The 23399-nt window shown below is 36.4% G+C and overlaps 1 protein-coding gene across 7 annotated transcripts in view; it reads right to left on the reverse strand.

The window, feature by feature from the left end:
- C2CD5 (C2 calcium-dependent domain containing 5) overlaps positions 1-23399 on the reverse strand; it is a 135137-nt gene that overhangs the window by 4592 nt on the left and 107146 nt on the right. For 4 of the 7 annotated variants that reach the window (XM_006866942.1, XM_006866943.1, XM_006866944.1 and 1 more), the window contains 4 exons: positions 11809-11859; positions 10846-10947; positions 9336-9526; positions 1197-1343 (listed from right to left, as the gene is read on the reverse strand). In XM_006866942.1, the coding sequence (XP_006867004.1) occupies positions 1197-1343; positions 9336-9526; positions 10846-10947; positions 11809-11859 (491 nt within the window). The remainder of the gene's footprint in view (positions 1-1196; positions 1344-9335; positions 9527-10845; positions 10948-11808; positions 11860-23399) is intronic. The other 3 variants (XM_006866945.1, XM_006866946.1, XM_006866940.1) reach the window with 2 other exon arrangements.

Genomic DNA, 23399 nt, shown 5'->3' on the forward strand with positions numbered 1-23399 from the left:
GTTCAAGCTCACCAGCTGCTCCTTGAAAACCCTATACAGCATTGCTATGGGTCGGAATCGACTCGATGGCACTTAACAACAACATATACCCAATGACAGCATCTCACCATCAAAATTTTATGAATGAAAAGAATTGTGGCTATGGAAACTTTAATGATTAGTCTTTGGTTACAATTACCTAGATACAAAGCTGGGGGGAAATACACACACACATACAACTATCTATTTCAATTTCTATTCAAGTGATTGGAAATTAGCCAGCATCAAAGCTTCCTAAACTCTGTCTGCCAAGGTTTGCCAAGCTATTGATCCCTTCAGCTCTCAGGTAGACTCCTGGGCCAAAAGCACCTTCATCCACTTACTAGCAGCGTGCCATATAAATAGCATCCGTTTTGTAGTGTGCCATGAAGAAGGCTGGAGAGCACTGCCTTTGTGGTTTCTCAAGTACTACTGCTGTTATTGTTGTCTGGTGCCATCGAGTCAGCTCTGGCTCATAACAACCCTGTGCATAACAGTTATTTAATTTTTCAAGGACATCTTTAGTAATTTTGAGTTATTACCTGAACTCAAAACTAATAGTAAATCTATTCTAAAATTTAACCTAAGAGCACCCCCTCCCTTTAGGAGCATTCTATTACTTACTAGAAATCAACATGCATAATGGTGTACTTTAAGGAGCTCTGGTAGCGCAGTGGTTACGAATCGGGCTACGAACCTCAGGGTCAGCAGTTCAAAACTACCAGCCGTTCCATGGGAGAAAGATGAGGCGTTCTGCTCCCGTAACGATTTACAGCCTCAGAAACCCTGTACAGGGTCGCTATGAGTTGGAACCGACTCCACGGCACACAACAACAACAACAATGGTGTACTGTAGAACTGAAGAGCATCAGAGTCTACGCTTTGCCAGACTGAGGTCTGGGGTGGAACTTTAGGTTTTCTCAGTTAGCGATCACTGTATCCCAAAAACCCATAAAGAATATGACAGAAACAGTAACTCAGTAATTCCCAGCAGTGGTTAAAAAGAATAACCATTTACCTGGGATGTGAAAATAGCATCTGAACTATGCATGATCACAGTTACCATAAATTCATTAAACATGTCTAAAGCATCGAGAATCAAAGAACCCCTTTCTGGGATAGGAAGGGCCCTGGGGAAGATTCTCTAGTTACCAGCAGAGATTTTAACTGTATCTTACCTGGTTTTTATTTGGATTTTCCATGAAGACACATTGTTTCATTATGTAGGAGACAACAGCATTCCCTCCCAGTGCAGCAACATGAGCTCTTACCATTGCGAAAACTTCAGCAATAAAAGCATGGAGAAAGCCACTGACACCACCTTCCTAAATAATGAAGATCCACAAAGAAAATTACACTGCATATATGCATACACACCAGCTGCCCCTCAGAAACCCTACAAAGGGTCACTATGAGTGGAAACCGACTCGATGGCACTTAACAACAAGAGTATGTATATAAGAATGTCAAACAAGGCATATTAAAACACTTGAAATTATCTTAATGTAATGGATAATAAGGTTACTTTCCACCACTCGTCTGTCAGTTTGTCACATGTGGTGGCTTGCGTGTTGCTGTGATTCTGGAAGTTATGCCACATGTATTTTAAATACCAGCAGGGCCACCTACAGTGAACAGATTTCAACTGAGCTTCCAGACGAAGACAGATTAGGAAGAAGAGACAGACTACTTCTGTATATTTAATCACTGAAAACCTTACGAATAGCAGTAGAACACTATCAGCACCAGAATACTGAATACTTAAACATGATGAAATGCACCAGAACATTGTCAGATACAATGCGGGACGATGAGCCCCTCAGGTTGGAAGGCACTCAGAATACGACTGGGGAAGAGCTGCCTCCTCAAAGGAAAGCTGACTGTGATGACATGAATGAAGTAAAACTTTCGAGAACTTCATTTGCTGATGCGACACAACTCAAAAAGAAGAGAAACAGCTATAAACATCCATTAACAATTGGAACATGGAATGTACAAAGTATGAATCCAGGAAAGTTGGGAATTCTCAAAAATGAATGGAACACATAAATACTGATATCTTACGTATTAGCTGAAATGGAGTGGTATTGACCATTTAGAACTGATAATCACATGGCTTACTATGCCAGGAATGACAAATAGAGGAATGGCATCATTATTTGTCATTAAAAAGAACATATCAACATCCGTCCTGAAGTATAATGCTGTCTGTGATAGAATAATATCCATATGCCGACAAAGAAGATCAATTAACACCACTATTATTCAAATTTACACACCAACCACTAAAGCCAGTGATGAACAAACAGAATTTTACCAACTTCAGTCTAAAATTGATCAAACATGCAATCAAGATGTATTGACATTCCCTAGGACCATCAAGGGAGAAGAGCCCAAGTGGAACGTGGGCCCCTATCCAGAGAAGCAGTGACACCAGAGATGGAGGCAGAGATGATGATGACATGGAGAGAAAGAGCAGCTGAGGACTCTAGACTTATGGAAACAGAAAGGCTATGTGCTGGCTTGCAGAATGTGCCATTTGGTTGTTTAAATGATTATATATTCCTGAGTGTTTTTATTTACATAAAACAACAACAAAACCCAGAAGCAAATACTGTTGAATGATGATGCATGGAGGGGATTGTAATCATTGCAATGAAATGAAGTATGATAGAATGTGTGCAAAACCAGTGTTCTCCTATGTAAACTATTACTCAATTCACAATAAAATCTTTAAAAAAAAAGCAACTGAGGAAAAGCTGCCTCCTCAAAGTCAAGTTAGCTTTAATGACATGGACTGAGCAAGCTTTGAAGATTTACATTAGCAGGTGGAGCATGACACAAAATGAAACGAAACAACGGCAAAATCCATTAATAATTGGAATGTGGAATGTATGAAGTATGAATCTAGGAAAACTAGAAGTTGTCCTAAATAAAATGGAACCCATAAAGATTAATACTGTAGGTATGAGTGAGCTGCAAATAACAGGTGTTGACCATTCTGAATGAGACAATCACATGGTTTATTAAGTCAGGAATGGCAAATTAAAGAAGAATGGCATTGCCTTCATCAAAAAGAGCTATCCTGAAGTATTTAAGATCTGTCTTGAGAAGTATAATACTGTATGTGATAAGATAATATGTATACATCTAAAAGAATTGGTCAATTTTCAACCATTTCAGGAGGTAGCATTTTGTAAAGAATCAATGGGAATGAAGGAAAAAGCCCACACCTTGAAATGAAGGCATTAGTGAAGAACATGACTAAAGGAATTGATGGGATGCCAAGTGAAATGTTTCAACGTATTTATGTGGTTCTGTTAGCATGCAATGATTTATACCAAGAGGTTTGGAAGACAGCTACCTGGCCAATGAACTAGAAACGATCCATATTACAAATAAAGCCAAGTCCAAATAAAGGTGATTCAACAGAATACAGAACTTTCAAACAGTACCATTAACTTAAGCAGCATTTTGCAGAAGATAATTAAAAAATATTTGCAGTAGCACATAACATGGGAGCTTCCCAAAATTCAAATTAGATTCAGAAGAGTATGTGGTCTGAGGGATATCATTGCTGACATCATATGGATCTTGGTTGAAAGCAGAAAACAATTACCAGAAATATTTACTTTTTAAAAATTGAATATGCAAAAGCATTTATGTGAATCAAAACAAATTTTGAATGATATTGAAGAATAGAAATTCAACACCGCTTAATTGTGCTCGATTTGTATATAGACCAAGAGGCAGTCTTTCTAACAGAGCAAGGGGATCTTGCATGGCTTGTAATCAGAAAATATATGCAGCAGGTTTATAGCATACCAGCTATTTATTTACATTGTATACTCAAGCAAATAATTCCAGAAACTGGACTCTATGGAGAACTAGGAATCAGGATCAGAGGAAGGTTCTTAACAACCTGTCATATGCAGATGACACAACTTTACCTGATGAAATTTAAAAGAACCTAAAGTAGTTGCTGATGATCAGACCAGACTTCAGGATGGTTTACAACTATAATAAGGAAACAAAAATCCTCACAACTGGACAGTAAGCAACGTCATGATAAACGGAGAAAAGACTGAAGTTGGTAAGGATTTCCTTTTACCTGGATCCATAATCAATGCTCATAGAAACCACAGACAAGAAATCAAAGAGTGTATTTACATTGGACAAATAAGCTGTAAAAGACCTCTTGAAGGTGTTCAAGAGCAAAGATGTCAGTTGGAGGGCTAAGGTGAGCCTGACCCAAACTAAGGTATTCTAAATCACCTCACATGCTTGTACAAGTTGGACAATGAATAAGGAAGACTAGAGGAGCAGGATTGTTGACTATGAATTATAGTATATGACAAGAATAGTGAAAGCACTAGGGACTACCAGAAAGACAAATCTTTCTGGGAAGAAATACATCCAGAATGCTCCTTAGAAGGGAGGATATCAATAATAAAATAACTCCATTATTCTTTCCCACGAGCAATTTAAAATTTAAATTCAACGAAAAAACTATTATAAGTACATGGAAATTTAGGAGGAATTATGACATTGACTGTTACTCTAGTAATAGAAAGCTGTATCTTCAATTAAATGTAAAGTACATCTTAATAATTAAAATATTTGATTTCATGGGTTGATTAAAAAAAAAAAGATGTATTGATAATCATTGGCGACTGGAAACACAGGAAGGATCAGTACTTGGAAAATATGGGCTTGGTAACAGACACGATACTGGAGATCGCATAATAGACTTTTGCAAGACCAATGACTTATTCATGTGTATACTTTTTAAAACAACATATGGACCTCACCAGATGAAATACACAGAAATCAAATTGACTACATTTGTTGAGAGAGAAAGTAGAAAAGCTCCAAGTCATCAGCCAAAACAAGGTCAGGGGTAGACTGTGGAACAGACCATAAATTGTTCATATGCAAAGTAATCAGGCTGAATGTGAAGAAAATTAAAACAAGTCCACGAAAGCCAAAAGATGACCTTGAACATATCCTACCTGAATTTAGAGATCATCTGCAAAACCAATTTAATGCATTAGACAGTAAAACTAAAGTCCAGAAAAGTAGTGGGATGACATCAAGAACATTATACAGGAAGAAACCAGAAGGTCATCAGTAAGACAAGAAAAAAGGAAAAGACCAGATTGGATGTGAGAAGAGATCCTGAAACTTGCTCTCCAGTGTACAGATGCTAAAGCAAATGGAAGAAGTGAGAAGGCTCAAGAACTAAACAGAAAATTTCAAAAGTCAGCTTGAGAAGGCTAAGTGAAATGTAACAAAATGTGCAAAGACCTGGAGTTAGAAAACCAAAAGGGAAGAACTCGCTCAGCATTTCTCAAGCTGAGGGAAGTGAAGAAAAAATTAAAGCACCAACTTGCGGTATTGAAGGATTCTCTGGACAAAATACTGAATGATGCAGAAAGCATCAAAAGAAGATGGAAGGAATACTCAGAGTCTCTGTACCAAAAAGAAATGGTTGATGTTCAACCATTTCAAGAGGTAGTATGTGATCAAGAGACCGTGATCCTGAAGGAAGAAGTCCAAGGTGCACTGAAGAAGGCATTGGTAAAGAACAAGGCACATGGAATTGATGAAATACAAATTGAAATCTTTCAAAAAACTGATGCGGCATTGGAGGCATTCACTTATCTATGCCAAGAAATTTGGAAGACAACTACCTGACCAACTGACTAGAAGAGATCCTTATTTGTGCCCATTCCAAAAAGAGGTGACCCAACAGAATGTGGAAATCATCAGACAATATGAATGATATCCCATTCGAGTAAAGGTTTACTAAGGATAATACAAAACAGCTGCAACTGTACATTGACAGAGAAATGGATTCAGAAGAGGATGTGGAACAAGGGATATCATTGCTGACATCAGACCGATCTTGGAGGAAAGCAGAGAAACCCTGAAAGATATTTACCTGTGATTTACTAACTGTGTAAAGGAGCTTGATTGTGTGGATAAGACAAGCTATAGAGAACATTGTGAAGTATGAGTATTCCGGAACACTTAATTGTGCTCATGAGGAACTGTACAAGGCAGTTATTGGTATGTAGATCAAGAGGCAGTTATTGGAACAGAACAAGGGAAGACTGAATGGTTTAAAATCAGGAAAAGTGTGCGCCAGGGTTGTATTCTTTCACAATATGTATTCAATCTTTACATTGAGCAAATAATCTGAGAAGCTAGATTATATGAAGAAAAATGTGACATCAGGATTGGAGGAAGACTCATTAACAACCTGCGATATGCAGATGATACGACCTTGCTTGCTGAATATGAAGATGACTTCAAATATTTACTGATGAAGAACAAAGACTGCAGCCTTCAATATGGATTGTACCTCAATGCAAAGAAAACAAAAATTCTCCCCACTGGACTAATAAACAACTTCCATATTACTGGAGAAAAGATTGAAGTTGTCAAAGACTTCATTTTTCCTGGATCAATCATCAAAACTCATGGAAGCAGCAGCCAAGAGATCAAATGACGTATTGCATTGTGCAGATCTGTTGCACAAGCCCTCTTTAAAGTGTTGAAGAGCAAAGATATCAGTTTGAGGAGTAAGGTGAGCCTGACCCAAGCCACAGTATTTTTAATAACCTCATATGCAAGTGAAAGTTGGACAGTGAATAAAGAAGACCATGGACGAATTGATGCATTTGATTTATGGTATTGGAGGAGAATATTAAAAGTACCATGGACTGCCAAAAGAACAAATAGATCTGTGCTGGAAGTATAGCCAGAGTGCTCCTTGGAAGCCAGGATGACCAGATTTCATCTCTTACACTTTGGACATATTGTCTGGAGGGCCAGTCCCTGGAGAAGGATATCATGTTTGGTAAAATGCAATGTCAGGGAAGCAAGAGGAAGACCCCTAGTGAGATGGATTGGCAAAGCAGCAGCAGCAAAGGACTCAAACGTAGCAATGATTGTGAGGTTGGCCCAGGACAGGGCAGTGTTTGTTTCTGTTGTGCATAGGGTCGCTATGAGTTGATAGTGACTCAATGGCACCTAACAACAACAAGTTTACTTTCCTTTATAATAGCAACAACTTACTTGTTGAATAAAGGAACTAACAAACCTTCACTGAATACATTATCTGTGAACACATTATCAATAAGCTCACTTTGCAGATGAAAAATCTGAGGCTCAGAGAATTTATAATTTGCCATGATCATATAGCTAATAAGTAAATGACAGACCACAAACACAAACTGCTCATCCATCTTCAATATTTTTGTCTAAGGGGTCGTACCAGCACCACTCATATAAACTGTATTACAACTAAACAACAAAACCTCACTATCTCAGTAATTTAAAAATTTTCCTAATTACAGTATTAACTTGCTCAGCTGCTCTACTCCACAAAATAGGACATTTTTGTTTAAGGATACCTACTGTGATAACAATTAAAGAAATGAGATTTTCAGACACTGTTGAAGAGAGTAAGGAGAAGGCAAACAGACTCATTCATTTTCAAAGGAAAGAAACAACAGAGTAAAATTATATAATATATTCCTAGATAAAATTTATAATACAGTTCTTTACTATATCTAAATATGATCCCCTAAATATTGCTCTTTAAATACACCACAAGCAAGTAACTACACAGAATGCTCAGTTCTTTATTCACAGGGTTGTTATAAATCTTGAATCAAACTTGGGTATGAAAGGGTTTGGAATGTCTAACAATACAGGGAATTAAGTCTTATACACATCTCTGTGGTAACACTTACTGTTCTGATTTGAAATATAAAATCTGGCAAGTCTATCCTACAATCAATCCAGATGCTACTGAAATATATATACAGTAAGTTACTTTTAGGAGCTCTGGTGACACAATTGTCAAGTGCTTGGTTGCTATCTGAAAGGTCAGTGATTTGAACACATAAGTGGCTGAATGGGAGAAAAGGCTTAGTGATCTGTTTCCATAGATTACAGCCTCGCTAAAGGGGATAAAGGAGTCCTGGAGTAGCGTTGTATGATAAGCACTTGACTGCTAACAAGAAGGTTGGCAGTTCAAACCCACCAGCCACTCCTCAGAAACGCTATACAGGGTTGCTATGAGTCAGAACTGAGTCAGTGGTACTTAATAACACCAACAAAAAGGAATCTAGGTAAATAGCAGTATATACACAACACTGGAACAAGTTTTCTGCAGGCAGATACAAGGACAGATACACAGGATGAACAGGTATGAGAGGAAGAGGATTTGAAAGAGAGTATTTTTATGTGGGTATTTACCTTTGCTGCAAACACAAGTATGAATCTGCATACAGCAGGCAAAATGATGAAAACGTCTTAGCTATTATCAAACATCTTAAGGCAATGAGTTGCTGGGCCTGGAGGCTCAGGACTATAGTCTCGACCCATGGTCAATTGGCGTATCACAGTCTACAGACTACTTAGGTGACTAGCATATGGGATTTTAAAAGCGCATTACTGGTCATCTAAAGTGCAACTATTGGTTTATTTATGCTAAAGAAAGAAGAATGATGAGAATTGAAGGTGCTTGGAATCAATTAGTCCAGTGGACTAATGGAACATATGAACAACAATCTCCACAACTCTGAGACCAGAACAATGAGATGGTGCCCAGCTACTACTACCAACTGCTCTGAAAGGAGTCACGTTAGAAAGTTCCGGCTAGAGTGGTAAAAAAAAAATGTGGAACAAAATTCAAAATTATTAAAAAAAAAAAAGACCAGGCTTACAGGTCAGAAAGAGACTGGAGGAATCTGAGACTACGGCCCTCAACGACCCTTCAAGTCTGGAAAGGAACTCATCCTTGTGGTCCAATTTTCAGCCAGGCAGTAAATAGGTACATAGGGAAGTCAAGAGCACTAGGAAGGTCTGCTCACAATAGAACTGTCAATCATTCAAAATCAAAAGGGTGACACTTACCTAAAGACAAGGCTGAAAAGGGATGGGGAGGTGGGTGGAATGGAACTAGGAAGCACAGGGAGGAAGTGGGATAGCTGTTGTTGCATGAAGGGGATTACAATCCTGAGATGATACAAAGTATAGGATTTGTTGACTATAAAACTGATGATCTTCTCTGTAAACCTTCACTCAATTCACAAAAAGTTAGAAGAAAAAAAAAAGATTACAGTTTACAAATCCCTATAAGACAGTTCTATTCTGTCCTACAGGGTCACTAAGAGTCGGAATTGACTGGCAAACAAGAAGTTACTTCTAGACAAAAAAATATATAGAGAGAGAGAAATTTTCTGATTTTGTTACTAATACCTTTAATCAGATTAAGTTAACAGGAACTTCTATAAACTTACCTCACGGAGAGAAGTGGTTTCCCGAATAAAAAACATGTTAATTATTCCAAGGTACTTAGTTATTTTTGCTCCAGGAATGAAAGAAAGAGGTGTCATCTTAACGACCCCAACTGTAGAATTGGCACAAGATGGAGCGGAACGATTCCGGAAATTTCCTTCACCCATTGGACTTGCCTTTTCAACAGTCACTGCTAAAATTGGGAAGAGAAGAGGAAGCATCAAATCAGAGGCTGGTGATTCGACTCCTCCCTAACGTTTCCAAATAAGTGGTGACACATTCAGCTGTCTGTGAGGCTAAGCCATGTCATGAAAGAAAAGAAATTATCATGCACTTCATGCAACTTATAAAGAGAAAGAAAGGAAAACATAAAGGAAATGTTGAAATGGAATTCTTTTGGAAGAAAAATGGCATTCCTGCAAAAGAAAATGTTGATGCAGTGTAGCTACACACACAATGATTGGTTATAAAGTGAAGAAACAGAAAAAGCGGCAGAGCATTAAAATTATCTGCTGTAAGAACAAATTATTACGAGAGTGTGAAAGTTGTTTTATTTCCCAGTACAGTTTTCTCCACCTTTCTCAGACGACTTCAGCATTGTCAACTTGTAGATCAACCTTATATTAGTGTATTGTAACAGGCTTTTCCCCCTAAACCTTTTTAATTAAACAAATTCAAAATTCTAAAAATGTTAACAAATGACCTTGGCTGATAGTGGATTGTTTATAAAATGACATAAATATAATAGTTTCCATTTGTTAAATAACTACTTTGCTATTTGTTAAATTAGTGCTATGTTTTATATATATATATCATACTTACAACAAACTATCCACATAGATATTATTAACCCCATTTTACACATGAGGAAACTGAGGCTCAGAGAAGTTAAATAACTTGTCCAAGGTCAACAACTGTTAAAATGGCACTTCTGGGATTCAAATCTAAATCTTTCATATTCTGTGTTTTTTCCTATAAAACATATTCTCTTCCCATGTAATGTTCTATAAAGTATTTCACTCCAATACATTTACCTCAGCATCTACCAAAACACATGGAGTAAAAACAACATATAGTTAACAAGTCTGATTCTAGCAGTTAGAGAAGAATACTTTCTCTTTAGAAAGATCTCATTCTACCAGCCCTCTGAAAATCACACTTGCCATATGTCACCTACTAAATAGTAAGTACCTTGTGTCCTGAAAGAATACCTCTTCAAAAGGAGAATTGTTAATTTCCTTCTAACTAGGATATAAATCTATTGTATACTTTTAAGAAAACTTCACCAAAAGTAAAATTTTAAAAACACAATTACATAGCTAAAATTAGTTGGTCTAAGGCCCCTCCAATTTTTTTGCTAAATAACCATTTAAGAGTCGGCAGCTTTCACACTCCAATATATGATTGATTGGCAATATTATTACTGGGTAGTAAGGTCTAGCCTTCACCACTGGGAAATCAGGGATATGCTTCTCAGATCATCATCATAGTGTGGTAGAAACATCCGCCTACTTGTCTTAATTGATCCGCGCCTTATGGTCTGAGCTTTCAGTTTAATGAGCTCTATCCAGCTGCTGCATCTGTCTGCAAAGGAACTGTAATCAACTGACGTTGCTGAAAACACAGACAGAAAACAAAAGAAAAAATATGGATGACGTCTCTTGTTCGTCATAACACTCCTTGCGATGATGTAATTTAACTGTAATTTAGAAAAAAGAATGGTCCTTTTTCAAGTCAGGTAAGAGAGGTAGCGAAGAGTCAAGCTTTAGACACTGATTTGTCCAAAACCAAGTTCTTGGTTAGCTGGCTGAGCTTTTGTGGTGATGTCATGTATGTGTGTGCGTATGTGGTCTCTAAGTATAACTGGGGTCTCATGTAAATACCAATGAAAGGACCACGCAATGTGCTTTAAAAACAATTTTATTTATTTACTCGTTTACAATGTTTAAGCTATTTCTATCTTAGGGCACTAATCTACAAATCAAAATTTGTGAATAATTCTCTTCCTTATTTTACTCTAAAACCAAGTAATAAAAAATCAGATTCAGATGATGGTGCACTCAGCTTACTTAATCTTTTAAAAAATACTTTCCCACCATTAGTAACAAGAAAGCCAGAGGGTCCCTTTCCTCATTGTTCTACTTACAATGTCTAGTTTTGGCATCAAAGACAAAATGGGTGAGAGAAGAGATATGAGTCTAGCAAGACCTTCTTTTTAAAAAGACTAACTTTTGCTAACCTAAAAAATATTAAGGAGCTAGTTCTTTATTTTTAGAAACTGTTAAAACACTAAAAAAAAATAATAATTCTGAAATACTAGCTTCATTAATTCTTAATGCAATCTAACTACATTAAAGTCACATTTTGGTGTCTATTCCATTGTCCAGTGCATTTCTTCAATGTCTGTAATTTATATGCACCACAGACCTGAATTTCACACCTTTGGTGACTACTTGCTTAATTAGACGAACTCACCTCTCTGTGCAGCTGGTATACCTGAGTTAGAACTTGCACTCTCCAGGTGTTCTAATAAGACAATACAAACAACATTAGCTTGGATGCTAAGTACAGGCTAGCATCTCTTCTTTGCTGTTTGTTTATGCCTTCTATGAGTCAGAAGAACAGAAGGAAATCTTTATGGTTTCATATTTATAAAAGCATATCAAATAGTAGTATTAGGTTTAAAATGCAATTTCTATTGGTATACGAAAACTAGGTCAGTTAATAAATATCACGCCAAGGAAGACAACTTGCTTACTATAACACAAAAAGAGTTTTACAAACTTTACAGTCATGAAAAAATATAAACACGGTAACAAAATGTAGTAGGATGAAAATAGAATGGGAAAATTGAGCACAAGGTCAATGTGTTGAGAGGAAAATCTGAAATGAGCACAAAAGGGAAATATTTGGACAGGAGAGATGTAAGATAAAAATCACAATGTAATGACTAATGTCTCATAAACACTAGTTGCTTGTTAGCCCTGACCTTTGATTCCCAACCTGCACTAACTGCTTCATTTAAGGACTTCACTAATCAACTGCTCCCTCTAGTGGTATCAAGCCTTTGTAGGGGAAAAAAAAAAAAAGAGCGCTCTCCATGCAAGTAACCAGGAACTTCACACTAAAATCATGCTCTTTCCAGTAAACTTCACGAAAGTGACATCTAGAATTTTCCTTGTTTTTTATATACTTTTAATAAATACTTTAGGTACTGTGCAAATTTAAATAACACTATTCAAAAAACACTGCATAATCTAGTTTTATGGTTAGGCTCTACTCACTCTTTTGTTTCCAAGCATGTTACATTAAAAGATAATGTTGACTTTCTCCTACAGAGAGGTCGAATGAGTTTGAACAATCAATCTTTAGGATTGCAGCTGAGTGCAAACTGTTTGCATCACCTAGAGATCTTGGTGCATTTACTACTTTTTTCAAAAACACTTTTACAAAGTGTAGGAGAGCAGGTAGAGAGAGGAAGGAAACGTTTACTCCCTTTAAATATAAAGGCATGTACATTAAAATTGGATAAACATAGTTTTAAAGTTAGAGAAATTATTATGGAGAAAGTAGAGAGAGATTTTTTGAAAGCACTGTAAAAAGAGAAAAGTTTTTTTTTTTGTTTTTTTTTTTAATATGCTTGCTATGATCTTCATTTCCCAAGATGTACTGAATCAGATGCACAGACTGATCTGAACTACTCAAATATCTGATGACTACAATGGGATGATAAAAATATTCAGCCTTTATATTTAAAAATTTATTATTAATCTTTATATTCTATATACATGTTGAGACCTAGCCTCAAAAATGTATTATTTTACTATAGAAATAATCTTAGTTTTAAGTTATTGAAAGGTCAAAACTTAGTTTTACATCCTTTTGGTTATTTCCATCAATCTTATCACACATTGGGAGTCCTGCTGTGGTACTGCGGGTAAATGTGCTGGACTGTAAGGTCAGTTTGAATCACATTGTCAAAGGGTCAAGCTCACCAGCTGCTCCTCAGAAAACCCTACACAGAGTCCTGTAAGTCAGAACTGACTCAATGGCACTTAAAAACATGATGACTATCAACAATGGCATAATGGCTTGAGTTAGACAAATGATGCATATAAACACTATAAATCTTATTCATTGTTGTTAAGTGCTATCAAGTCGGTACCAACTCTATGCACAACAGAATGAAACACTGCCCAGTCCTGGGTCAACCTCATAATCGTTGGTATATTTGAGCCCATTGCTGCTACCACTGTAGCAATCCATCTCATTAATGGGCTTCCTCTTTTTCTCTGACCCTTCGCTTTACCAAACATGATATCCTTCTCCAGGCACTGGTCCCTCCTGATAATCAATATGTATGAGACACCATACTGGCTTCTAAGGAGCATTCTTAACTGTACTTATTCCAACACAGATCTGTTTGTTCTTTTGGCAGTCCCTGGTACTTTTAATATTCTCCTCCAACACCATAACTCAAATATATCAATTCTACTGTCTTCCTTATTCACTATCCAACTTTCACTTGCATATGAGGTTACTCAAATACTGTGACTTGGGTCAGGCACACCTCAGTCCTCAAACTTACTTCTTTGCTCTTCAACACTTTAAAGAAGTCTTGACTTCTTGACTGCTGCTTTTATGAGTGTTGATAGTTGATCTGACCAAAATGAACTTCCATTTTTCTCCATTTATATGGATGTTGCTTATGGATTTTTGTTTTGTTTACATTGAGGTGCAACCCATATAAAGGCTGTGGTCTTTGATCTTCATCAGTAAGTATTTTGAGTTCTATTTGCTGTCAGCAAGCAAGGCTATATCATTTGCATATCACAGGTTGTTAATGAGTCCTCCTTCAATCTTGATGCCACACTCTTTCTCATATAATCCAGCTTTTCAGGTTATGTACACAGAATCCAGAATGAGTAAGTATGGTGAAAGAATATAACCTCAGTACACACTTTCCTAATCTTAAACCATTCAGTGTTCTGTTGCTCTGTTAGAACAACTGCCTCTTGCTCTATGAACAGGTTCCTCATGAGCACAATTAAGTGCTCCATGATACTTCATTCTCCACAATCTTGTCCATAGCTTGTCATGACCCACATAATCAAAAGCCTTTGTGAAGTCAATAAAGCCCAGGTAAACATCTTTCTGGTATTCTCTGCTTTCAGCCAACATCCATCTGACATCAACAATGCTATCCCTCATTCCACATCCTCATGTGAATCCAGCTTGAGCCTCTGGCAGTTCTTTGTCAATGTATGGTTACAGTTGTTTTTGAATTAAAATCTTATCCATAGTGGAACTCAAATGTTGGTGGAGCATTAATGAAATAGCCATGTTAGCTATAAATCATTATTAAAGTAAAAACAGCTTCTATCTAGATTGTTCAGAATGAAAAAATTCAACTGTAATACACAGGTAATATATTTTGTTTTTGCTGTTTGGTGCTGCAGAGTCAGTACCAGCTTATAACAACCCTCTGCACAACAGACAGAAACACTGTCAGGTCATATATGAAAGGTCTTAATAATTTCATGGGAAAATGGAATGAAAAGATAATGGAATTCTTCAAACCATTGTTTGAAGACCCTTCGTATATATTAGATAACAAAGACAATTAACTTCTCCATTCAGGTCATTTTAATCTTCCAACAAAAGATATACAACATCCTGCTGCTCTTCAGTTCCTTCTGATGTATTCCTGCCTCGATTTCTGGGCATCTACTTCTCTTCACGCCTATTCTTTAAATTTTCTATTTTTATCTGAAACTCAATTCACTTTTACTCTGCTCTTTATTCCCTTTTCCTCCAACTCTCCTCTGACACTAGACTTCACTTCCTCAGGCTGCCAAGAGGAAGCTCAGAGAGGTAAGGATTCTTGAGCCCTACTTCTCCATCGATTCTCTTTCCTTCCTTCCTGCCCATTTCTTGGGTCTGTTTTTCACACATTTTACTCTCTTTAGTTTCCCTTTTCCTCCCTCCCATTCTGCATCACTCTCCTTTCATTTCTCCTAATAGGTGCAGTGGCACCCAAGAACATGGAGAACATTAGCGTTTTTATTGTTGCTGACATTTGGGTATAGTAACAAAATACATTTAAAGAAACAGAAAAAACAGACACGCAAAAGACTGTTAATAGATAAAGATTATTTTTCGTTAGTATAAGGAATTATATACACTTATAAGATTGCAGACCTATTATTATCTGGTAAGAAAAACTAAAAGCTAACTTTTGTAGTTTTTATAGATTTACATTTTTTTTCCTGCTACTTTAAAATGTGTGGCAAGTTAACTTTAAAAAATTACATTTAAAAAGCCTACAATAGAAACAAAGATCAAGAAAACCTTCTGATGTGAATTCCTAATTATGGAGGACAACGAATTTAAAACATAAGTCAATCTGCTTTCTTTTATATTAAATTCCAGATTTTGATCTATGCTTTTCCACTGCTTAGTTCGCTTCACATAGCTATAGTCCGCAGTTTCGGTGATGAAAAAAATACTCCTATCGGTGTACAGCTGAGGTTATTGAACACAAAATATGCATCCCAGCAAAAAGACAAAGGAAACCATCAGTAAGAGGTGGTATAAAAACTGTTCTGTGCAGTTTAAAGTGTTAACAGTATTTTAAATGAAAACTATTTTCCTATTAATGGATCAAACTTATAAAACATTTGAGATGTATTCAGAGCAGTATAAGATTCACACACATTTGCCTAATATAATTTCTTAAATTCTACAATTTGGTTATCTCATATTTAGGTCTTTAGATTTATCTAAAGTAGTATGCTAATATTTTATAAATGCACATCTGTACAATTTCTTAGAACCACTCTGTGTATGAAAAAAATCTTGCTAATCTTTTTTTCTTGACATTTTTATTTTTAGGCTTGCAGAAAGGAAAAAAAGCCAAAATAGCACTAAGAATTGCTGGATTATCCTCCCCCAAATCTCTTTTTTTACTGTATTTGCTGTCTTTCTTCTGTACATATAATTTTTAAGCTTCTTGAACACAGTTTCAGAGGAAAACTGAGGTGTGTATATTAACAATTAGGAAAAAAATATTTAAAAAGTGGTAAAATCTTGCTATAGCCATCTGTTCTCACTCGGCAAGAGTGTCTCATTTGAAAATAGCTTGATGATTCCACATCATCTGTGTTTCTCATAGTGTTCAACAAAGAATTTTGATGATGTTTAAGGGATTTTAGTATTCTTTTAAAAATTATTTTGGCTCAGCATTTTTTAATATTTGAAAAAAATCTTGATAATTACCAAGTGATACCATATCAACCATAAATTTGAGACATGTATCCAATGTTTTGTTACCTTGAGAAACAAAAGCATATATAACAAAAGATAGAGAGAGAAAAAAAAATGAACATGGATGGACAATTCAGGCCTCAGCTTACTCTATATACTGAACTAGGATACGTTTAAGTGGAGCATCTTTTCTTCACATGACATTCACCCATTTTAATAACATAAAAAGATAAGGAAAGGCTTATCTACAAGGGAAAAGATGGAAATATTAATAAACATACTAGTTTTTTAACTAAAGGACACCTTAGCCCTTTGAACTGCTGTCCCTGTCAACATAAAAGAAAATGAATTTTAACCATTTGTCCTATTGTGATATGAACTAAACTTGAATACTAAGTTATTATTTTGTAATTAAAAAAAGATAAACCATGATTAGTTTGCTAACTTATATCTACAAAAAATATGTATTTATTTACTTATCAAAATCAATGTTAGTTGCTGACAGTACTTTTAGCCTCTGATGATTGCATTTAATAATGCAGGCAAGCATTTTGAGCATTTATTCTAACACGCTTACTTTTATTTCTTGTCTGGTTCCTCTAAATTGCTATGCTTAACTTCTACCAGATTATCTCTGTACTCTATTCAAACCCTTCCTTCCTGATAAAATACTCAGTTACTACATTTTACATAAACCTTTTAAAATCTATCTTCCATTCCATTCTTCTAAATCATCTGAGATAACTTTTTAAAATGTATTTATACAGCCCATGTCCTGAAAGGACTTGAGGATACAATGACAATCAACAAACATGCAACATAAACCACATTTTACAAAACTATTCACAAAAAGATACAAACATATGTTCTAAGGTTTACTAACAATGATCTCAAAATATAATATTCATGGAATAGTACATAGGCTTTTCATGTAAACACTTAGTTAATAATTTTATACATATTAGTATAGGACGGGATGCTATTGATGATGATAAAGATGGTATGATCTGATTAAGTGGTTTCCAAATTGTTTAAACCCTGTGTTTACATAAAATCACATGAAGATAGGTACATGAAATTCCACTGAATTGATGCTGCTCTTGTTCACAGAAGTAGGGTGTCTAGACATCTGTCCTTTCACTTCTCAGTCTACTCATCTCCACTTCAAACTCTGAATGAAGAACCCTTAAGACTTTGAAGAGCAGAGTTTTAAAAATATTCGTTTACCTGATTAGAGTCTATTTGGCAAAACTGAATTTAACTTAATTGTAGAAGTTCAATGTGACTGCAGACACTAATTTGATCTTAATTTACTTTTTTAATAAAATGAGTATGTTAATAATTCAAGAATAAACTACAGATGCCCAAGAAATCTCAGAACTTTAAAGGCTAGAAAGAATCACATTTTCACATTTTGTTTTATATTTCCGATGAGGAACTGCAGTTTAAGTAATCTGCCCAAGTCCTCACACCTTATCAGAAGCACAACTCACATTCTTCTTTCCTTATTCTTCAGTTCACAAAATGTACTAGTGACCACATAAGCAGTGATAATAATTACCTTTGAAAACATTCTGAACCCTGTTCTAGAAACTGTAAGTAATCAACATGGACATGGCAAACTTAAGAATTTAAATCTAATCTTCTGCAGAATTAGTAACAGTAAAATGTTACTATTAGCACACTAAATTAGAGCTAACAGAAATGTCTCTAAGGCTATGCTACCCCTTACTTTTTATTAGGATTTAATCAAATACCTTTTCTGTGTCGTACTGTGGTGGTTTGTGTGTTGCTGTGATTCTGAAAGCTATGCCACGAAGTATTATAAATTCCAGCAGGGACACCCAAGGTGGACAAGTTTCAGCTGAACTTCCAGACTAAGACAGACTAGGTAGGAGAGGCAGTCTACTTCTGAATGTTTAGCCAATGAAAACCTTATGAGTAGCAGTGGAATACTGTCAGATAGCGTAGTGGTTACGAATCGGGCTGCGAACCTTAAGGCCAGCAGTTCGAAACTACCAGCCGCTCTGCACGAGAAAGATGAGGCATTCTGCTCCCGTAAAGATTTACAGCCTCGGAAACCCTGTACAGGGTCGCTATGGGTCGGAAACGACTTGACGGCACCTAACAACAACAACAACAACTGTCAGATAGCATCAGAATACTGAAACATGATGGAAAACACCAGAACATTATCAAATACAATGCTGGAAGATGAGCCCCTCAGGTTGCAAGGCACTGACAATATGACAGGGGAAGAGCTGACTGTAATGATGCGAAGAGAGCCAAGCCTGCGTGACCTACATTTGCTACTGGGGCACAACTCAAAATGAGGACAAATAGCTGTAAACATCCATTAATCATCAGAATATGGAGTGTACGAAGTATGAATCTAGGAAAATTGGAAGCTACCAAAAATTAAATGGAACGCATAAAGATGGATATCCTAGGCATTAGTGAGCTGAAATGGACTTGGTATTGGCTATTTTGAATCTGACAATTATATAGTTTACTATGCCGGAAATGACAAATTGAAGAGCAATCGTGTTACATTCATCATCAAAAAGAACATTTCAAGATCTGTCTTCAAGTATAATGCTGTCTGTGATAGGATAATATCCATATACCTACAAGGAAGACCAGATAATACCACTATTATTCAAATTCATGCACCAATCACTAAAGCCAGTGATGATGGAATTAAAGAATTAATTCTACCAACTTCTTCCTGGTGTGACGCTGTGGGCTAACGCATCTATCTGACTGCAAAGCCATTTAACTGCAAGATTAGTGGTTCAAGCTCACCAGCTGCTCCCTGGAAACCCTATACAGAGTTGCTATGGTTAGGAATCGACTTGACGGCACTTAACAACAACCACTTACTTCTTTGGTCTGACACTGATCACATATACAATCAAGATATATTGATAATAGCTGGTGACTAGAATGCAAAGGTTGGAAATAAAGAGGCAGGATCAATAGTTGGAAAATGTGGCCTTGGTGATAATAACAATGCTTGAGATCACATGTGTGATGCCTTGAATTTACCTAATATGGCTTTCCTATCCAAAGTCATCTTAATTCCCATCAAGTGATTGGGTAGAACCACGTAAATAAGGTGTACAGGACTCTAAGGCTGGAACAATTGAGTTTTGCCCTCCAGCTATGTTTAAAAAGAGCCAGTTCAGAAGCAGAGGCAGAAGATCCCAGGACCCTCAAGAAGGAAGAGCATGAGATCACTACCTAGAAAAATGGCGACCACAGAGGTGACAGTAGGGACGGCAGCATGGAGTGACAGAGCAGCTTCAAGGTCTAGGTCCATGGATGAGTCAGACCCAGGGGACACCTGGTTGACAGGCAGAAAACAAGAGTGAGGCATGTCTGCAATACAGCAGAGAAAAGGCATTCCTGAATGGAGAGCTGCTATGTCCAAAGTTGGTTTCCATCCTGAATTGTACCGTTTGTTTCCTTAATAAACCCCATAATCATGAGTATTTTTTATGAATTGTGTGAAGCCACTGCAATGAATTATTGAACCCAGATGTGAAGCACAGATGTGAAGCACTAAGGGAGGGATGGTTGGTGTCAGAATAGGGTAAAGAAGGTTGTATGGTGGAAGCATGTCTGACCTTTGCTTCATAGGAATCAGTCTTGGGCTGATTTTGAGTTTGATCTCTCTCCCCCTTGTGAAGCCAGGGGAAGTCAGACATGGTTCCCACATGGTTTTTGCACCATAAGAGAAATTTTGCAAAACCAACGGCTTGTTCAATGCAAAATACCATTTTAAAACAATATAAAATATAACTATACACATGGACCTCACCAGATAGAATACACAGACATCAAATTGACTGTATCAGTGGGAAGTATGGTGGAAAGTTCCATATCATCAGCCAAAACAAAGCCAGGGACAGACTGTGAAACAGACTATCAACTGCTCATATGCATGTTTTGGATGAAGCTGAATAAAATGAAATAAGTCCATTAGAGCCAAAATTTGACCTTGATCATATCCCACCTGAATTTAGAGATCATCTGAAGAACAGATGCATTGGACACTAATGACTGAAGAGCAAAGTGTTGTGGGATGACATGAGAACATCCTACAGGAAGAAAGCAAAATGTCATTAAGAAGACAAGAAGGAAGGAAAAGATCAAAATGAATGTCAAAAGAGGCTGAGAAACTTGCTTTCCAGGGTACAGATGTTAAAGCAAATGGAAGAAATGAGGAAGTAAAAGAAAAGGCAGCTCAAGAAGACAAAGTTTTATAATTAAATGTACAAAGACCTGGAATTAGAAAACCAAAAGTAAAGAACATGTGCAACATTTCTCATGCTGAAAAAACTAAAGAAAAAAATCCAAGACTTGACAAGCAATTCCGAAGGATTTTATGGGCAAAATATCGAATGATGCAAAACATATCAAACAAGATTGGAAGGACTATACAGAGTCACTGCACCCAAAACAAATGGTCGAAGTTCAATCATTTCAAGAGACAGCAGATCATCAAGATCCAATGATATGGAAGGAAGAAGCCAAGGGGCTGAAAGCATTGGCAAAGAACAAGGCTCCAGGAACTGATGGCATAGAAATTGAAATCTTTCAGCAAAATGACGCAGCACTGGGGGCACTCACTCATATAAGCCAAGAAATTTGGAAAACAGCTTCCTAGCCAACTGATTGGAAGAGAATCATATATGTGCCCATTCCAAAGAAAGGTGACCTAACAATGTGGAAATCATCAAACAATAAAATTATTATCACATGCAAGTAAAATTTTGCTAAAAGTAATTAACAAATGGCTGCAACAAAACATTCTCAAGGAACTACCAGAGATTTAAACTGGATTTAGATGAGGGTGTGGACTGTGGGATATAATTGCTGATGTCAGATGGACCTTGGCTGAAAGCAAACGATACCAGAAAGATGCTTATGTGTTCTTAATTTACTATGTAAAGGCTTTCTAGTGTGTGGATCATGACCAGCTCTGACCAACTTTGCAGAAAATGGCTATTCCAGAACACTTAATCATGTCATGAGGAAACTGTACACAGAACAAGAGGCAGTCATTCAAACAGAACAAATGGACACTGAATGGCTTAAAATGAAGAAAGGTGTGCACCAGGGTTGTATTCTTTCACCATACTTATTCAATTTGTACACCAAGCAAATAATTTGAGGAGTTGGATTATATGAAAAACAATGTGGCATCAGACTGGGGGAAAATGATACAAGCTTTCTTGCTGAAAGCAAAGAAGACTTAAAATACTTTCTAATGAAGATCAAAGATCACAGCCTACAGTATGGGCTTCACCTCAATGTAATGAAAATAAAATTCCTCACCACTGGACCAATAAATAATACCATAATAGATGGAGAAAATATTGAATATGTCAAAGACTTCATTTTGTTTGGATCCACTAACAACACTCATGAAAGCAGCAGTCAAGATATCAAACAACATATCACATTAGGAAAATCTGCTACATAAATTCTCTTTAAAGTGTTCAGAAGCAAATATGCCAGTTTGAAGACTTAGCCTCAAATGCATGAGAAAATTGGACAGTGAATAAGGAAGACCACAGAAGAATTTATACATTTGGGTTATGGTGTTGAAGGAGAGTATTAAAAGTACCATGGACTTCTAAAAGAACAAACAAATCTATGCTGGAAGAAGTACAGCTAGAATGCTACTCGGAAGCCAGGATGGGCAGACTTCATCTCTCATACTTAAGACATATTATATTATCAGAAGGGACCAGTTCCTGGAGAAGGACATCATGCTACGTAAAGTGGAGGGTCAGTGAAAAAGAGAAAGACCCCCAACAAGATGAACTAACACAGTGGTACCAGCAATGGGTTCAAGCTTAACACTGTTTGTGAGGATGGAGCAGGCCCAGGCAGTGTTTCATTCTGTTGCTCATAGCATCGCTATGAATGGGAACCGACTCAATGGCACCAACAACGTTTTTATTGTTTTTTCTTAGATTGGGATCCATGACCCTCTCTTCCCACCTCTATTTTATAGGGTTAGGATATATGGAATGGTAGTTAAATGTGGTTTAGAATTAACGTAGCATTAAGTACAAATTCCTGTATGAAGTTGAACAAAAAAAGAAGCTTGCATCCAAGGAGTTCAAAGCAGGTTCTTGATAGTTCTACTTTCTGTTCAAGAAACACTATTTAACTTACACATCTGATTCTAAACATCTTTAAATATCATTTCCCCTCTCTATTCTTCCCAGGGTCACTACGAAGCAGAAATAACTCCATGGCACTTAACAATAACAAGAGTCTTCCAAGACTGTTTAGGTGTGCTAAAATTCTCTATGGCATTCCAAATTAGAATTCTAAGAGATAACAAAAAGAATATAGGGCCAATGTTACCATGTTAGAAAGTTTAGAACCTGAAAACAGCGTTTCATCTTCAAAATCTGAAAAAAGCCTATTTATCTACATAGATAGGTGTTGAGCTGCTCTAGCAATAACTCTCTTGACATATATGCAATGTGAATATAAAACTGTTGTGTAATATACACAATCTGGTGTTAGATAAAATAAACAGCAAGAAGAAACATAATAATTTCATTTATAAAAAGTGAAAACTAGAAAAATGATTTTGGTTTTAAATAACATCTCTCAAAATAAAAATATTTTTAAAAAAGTATATTTACTGTACATGGAACGCTAGGAAATCAGGTACAATAGTTCTGAAAATTTTTATAATAAAAGTTCCACTGAACTCAAAAAGTAAATGAGAAAAGTACCCTCTAATTTTTTTCCAGAGATTTTACAGATCA

Source organism: Chrysochloris asiatica, unplaced genomic scaffold (assembly GCF_000296735.1).
Source record: "Chrysochloris asiatica unplaced genomic scaffold, ChrAsi1.0 scaffold00098, whole genome shotgun sequence".
Lineage (NCBI taxonomy): Eukaryota > Metazoa > Chordata > Mammalia > Afrosoricida > Chrysochloridae > Chrysochloris > Chrysochloris asiatica.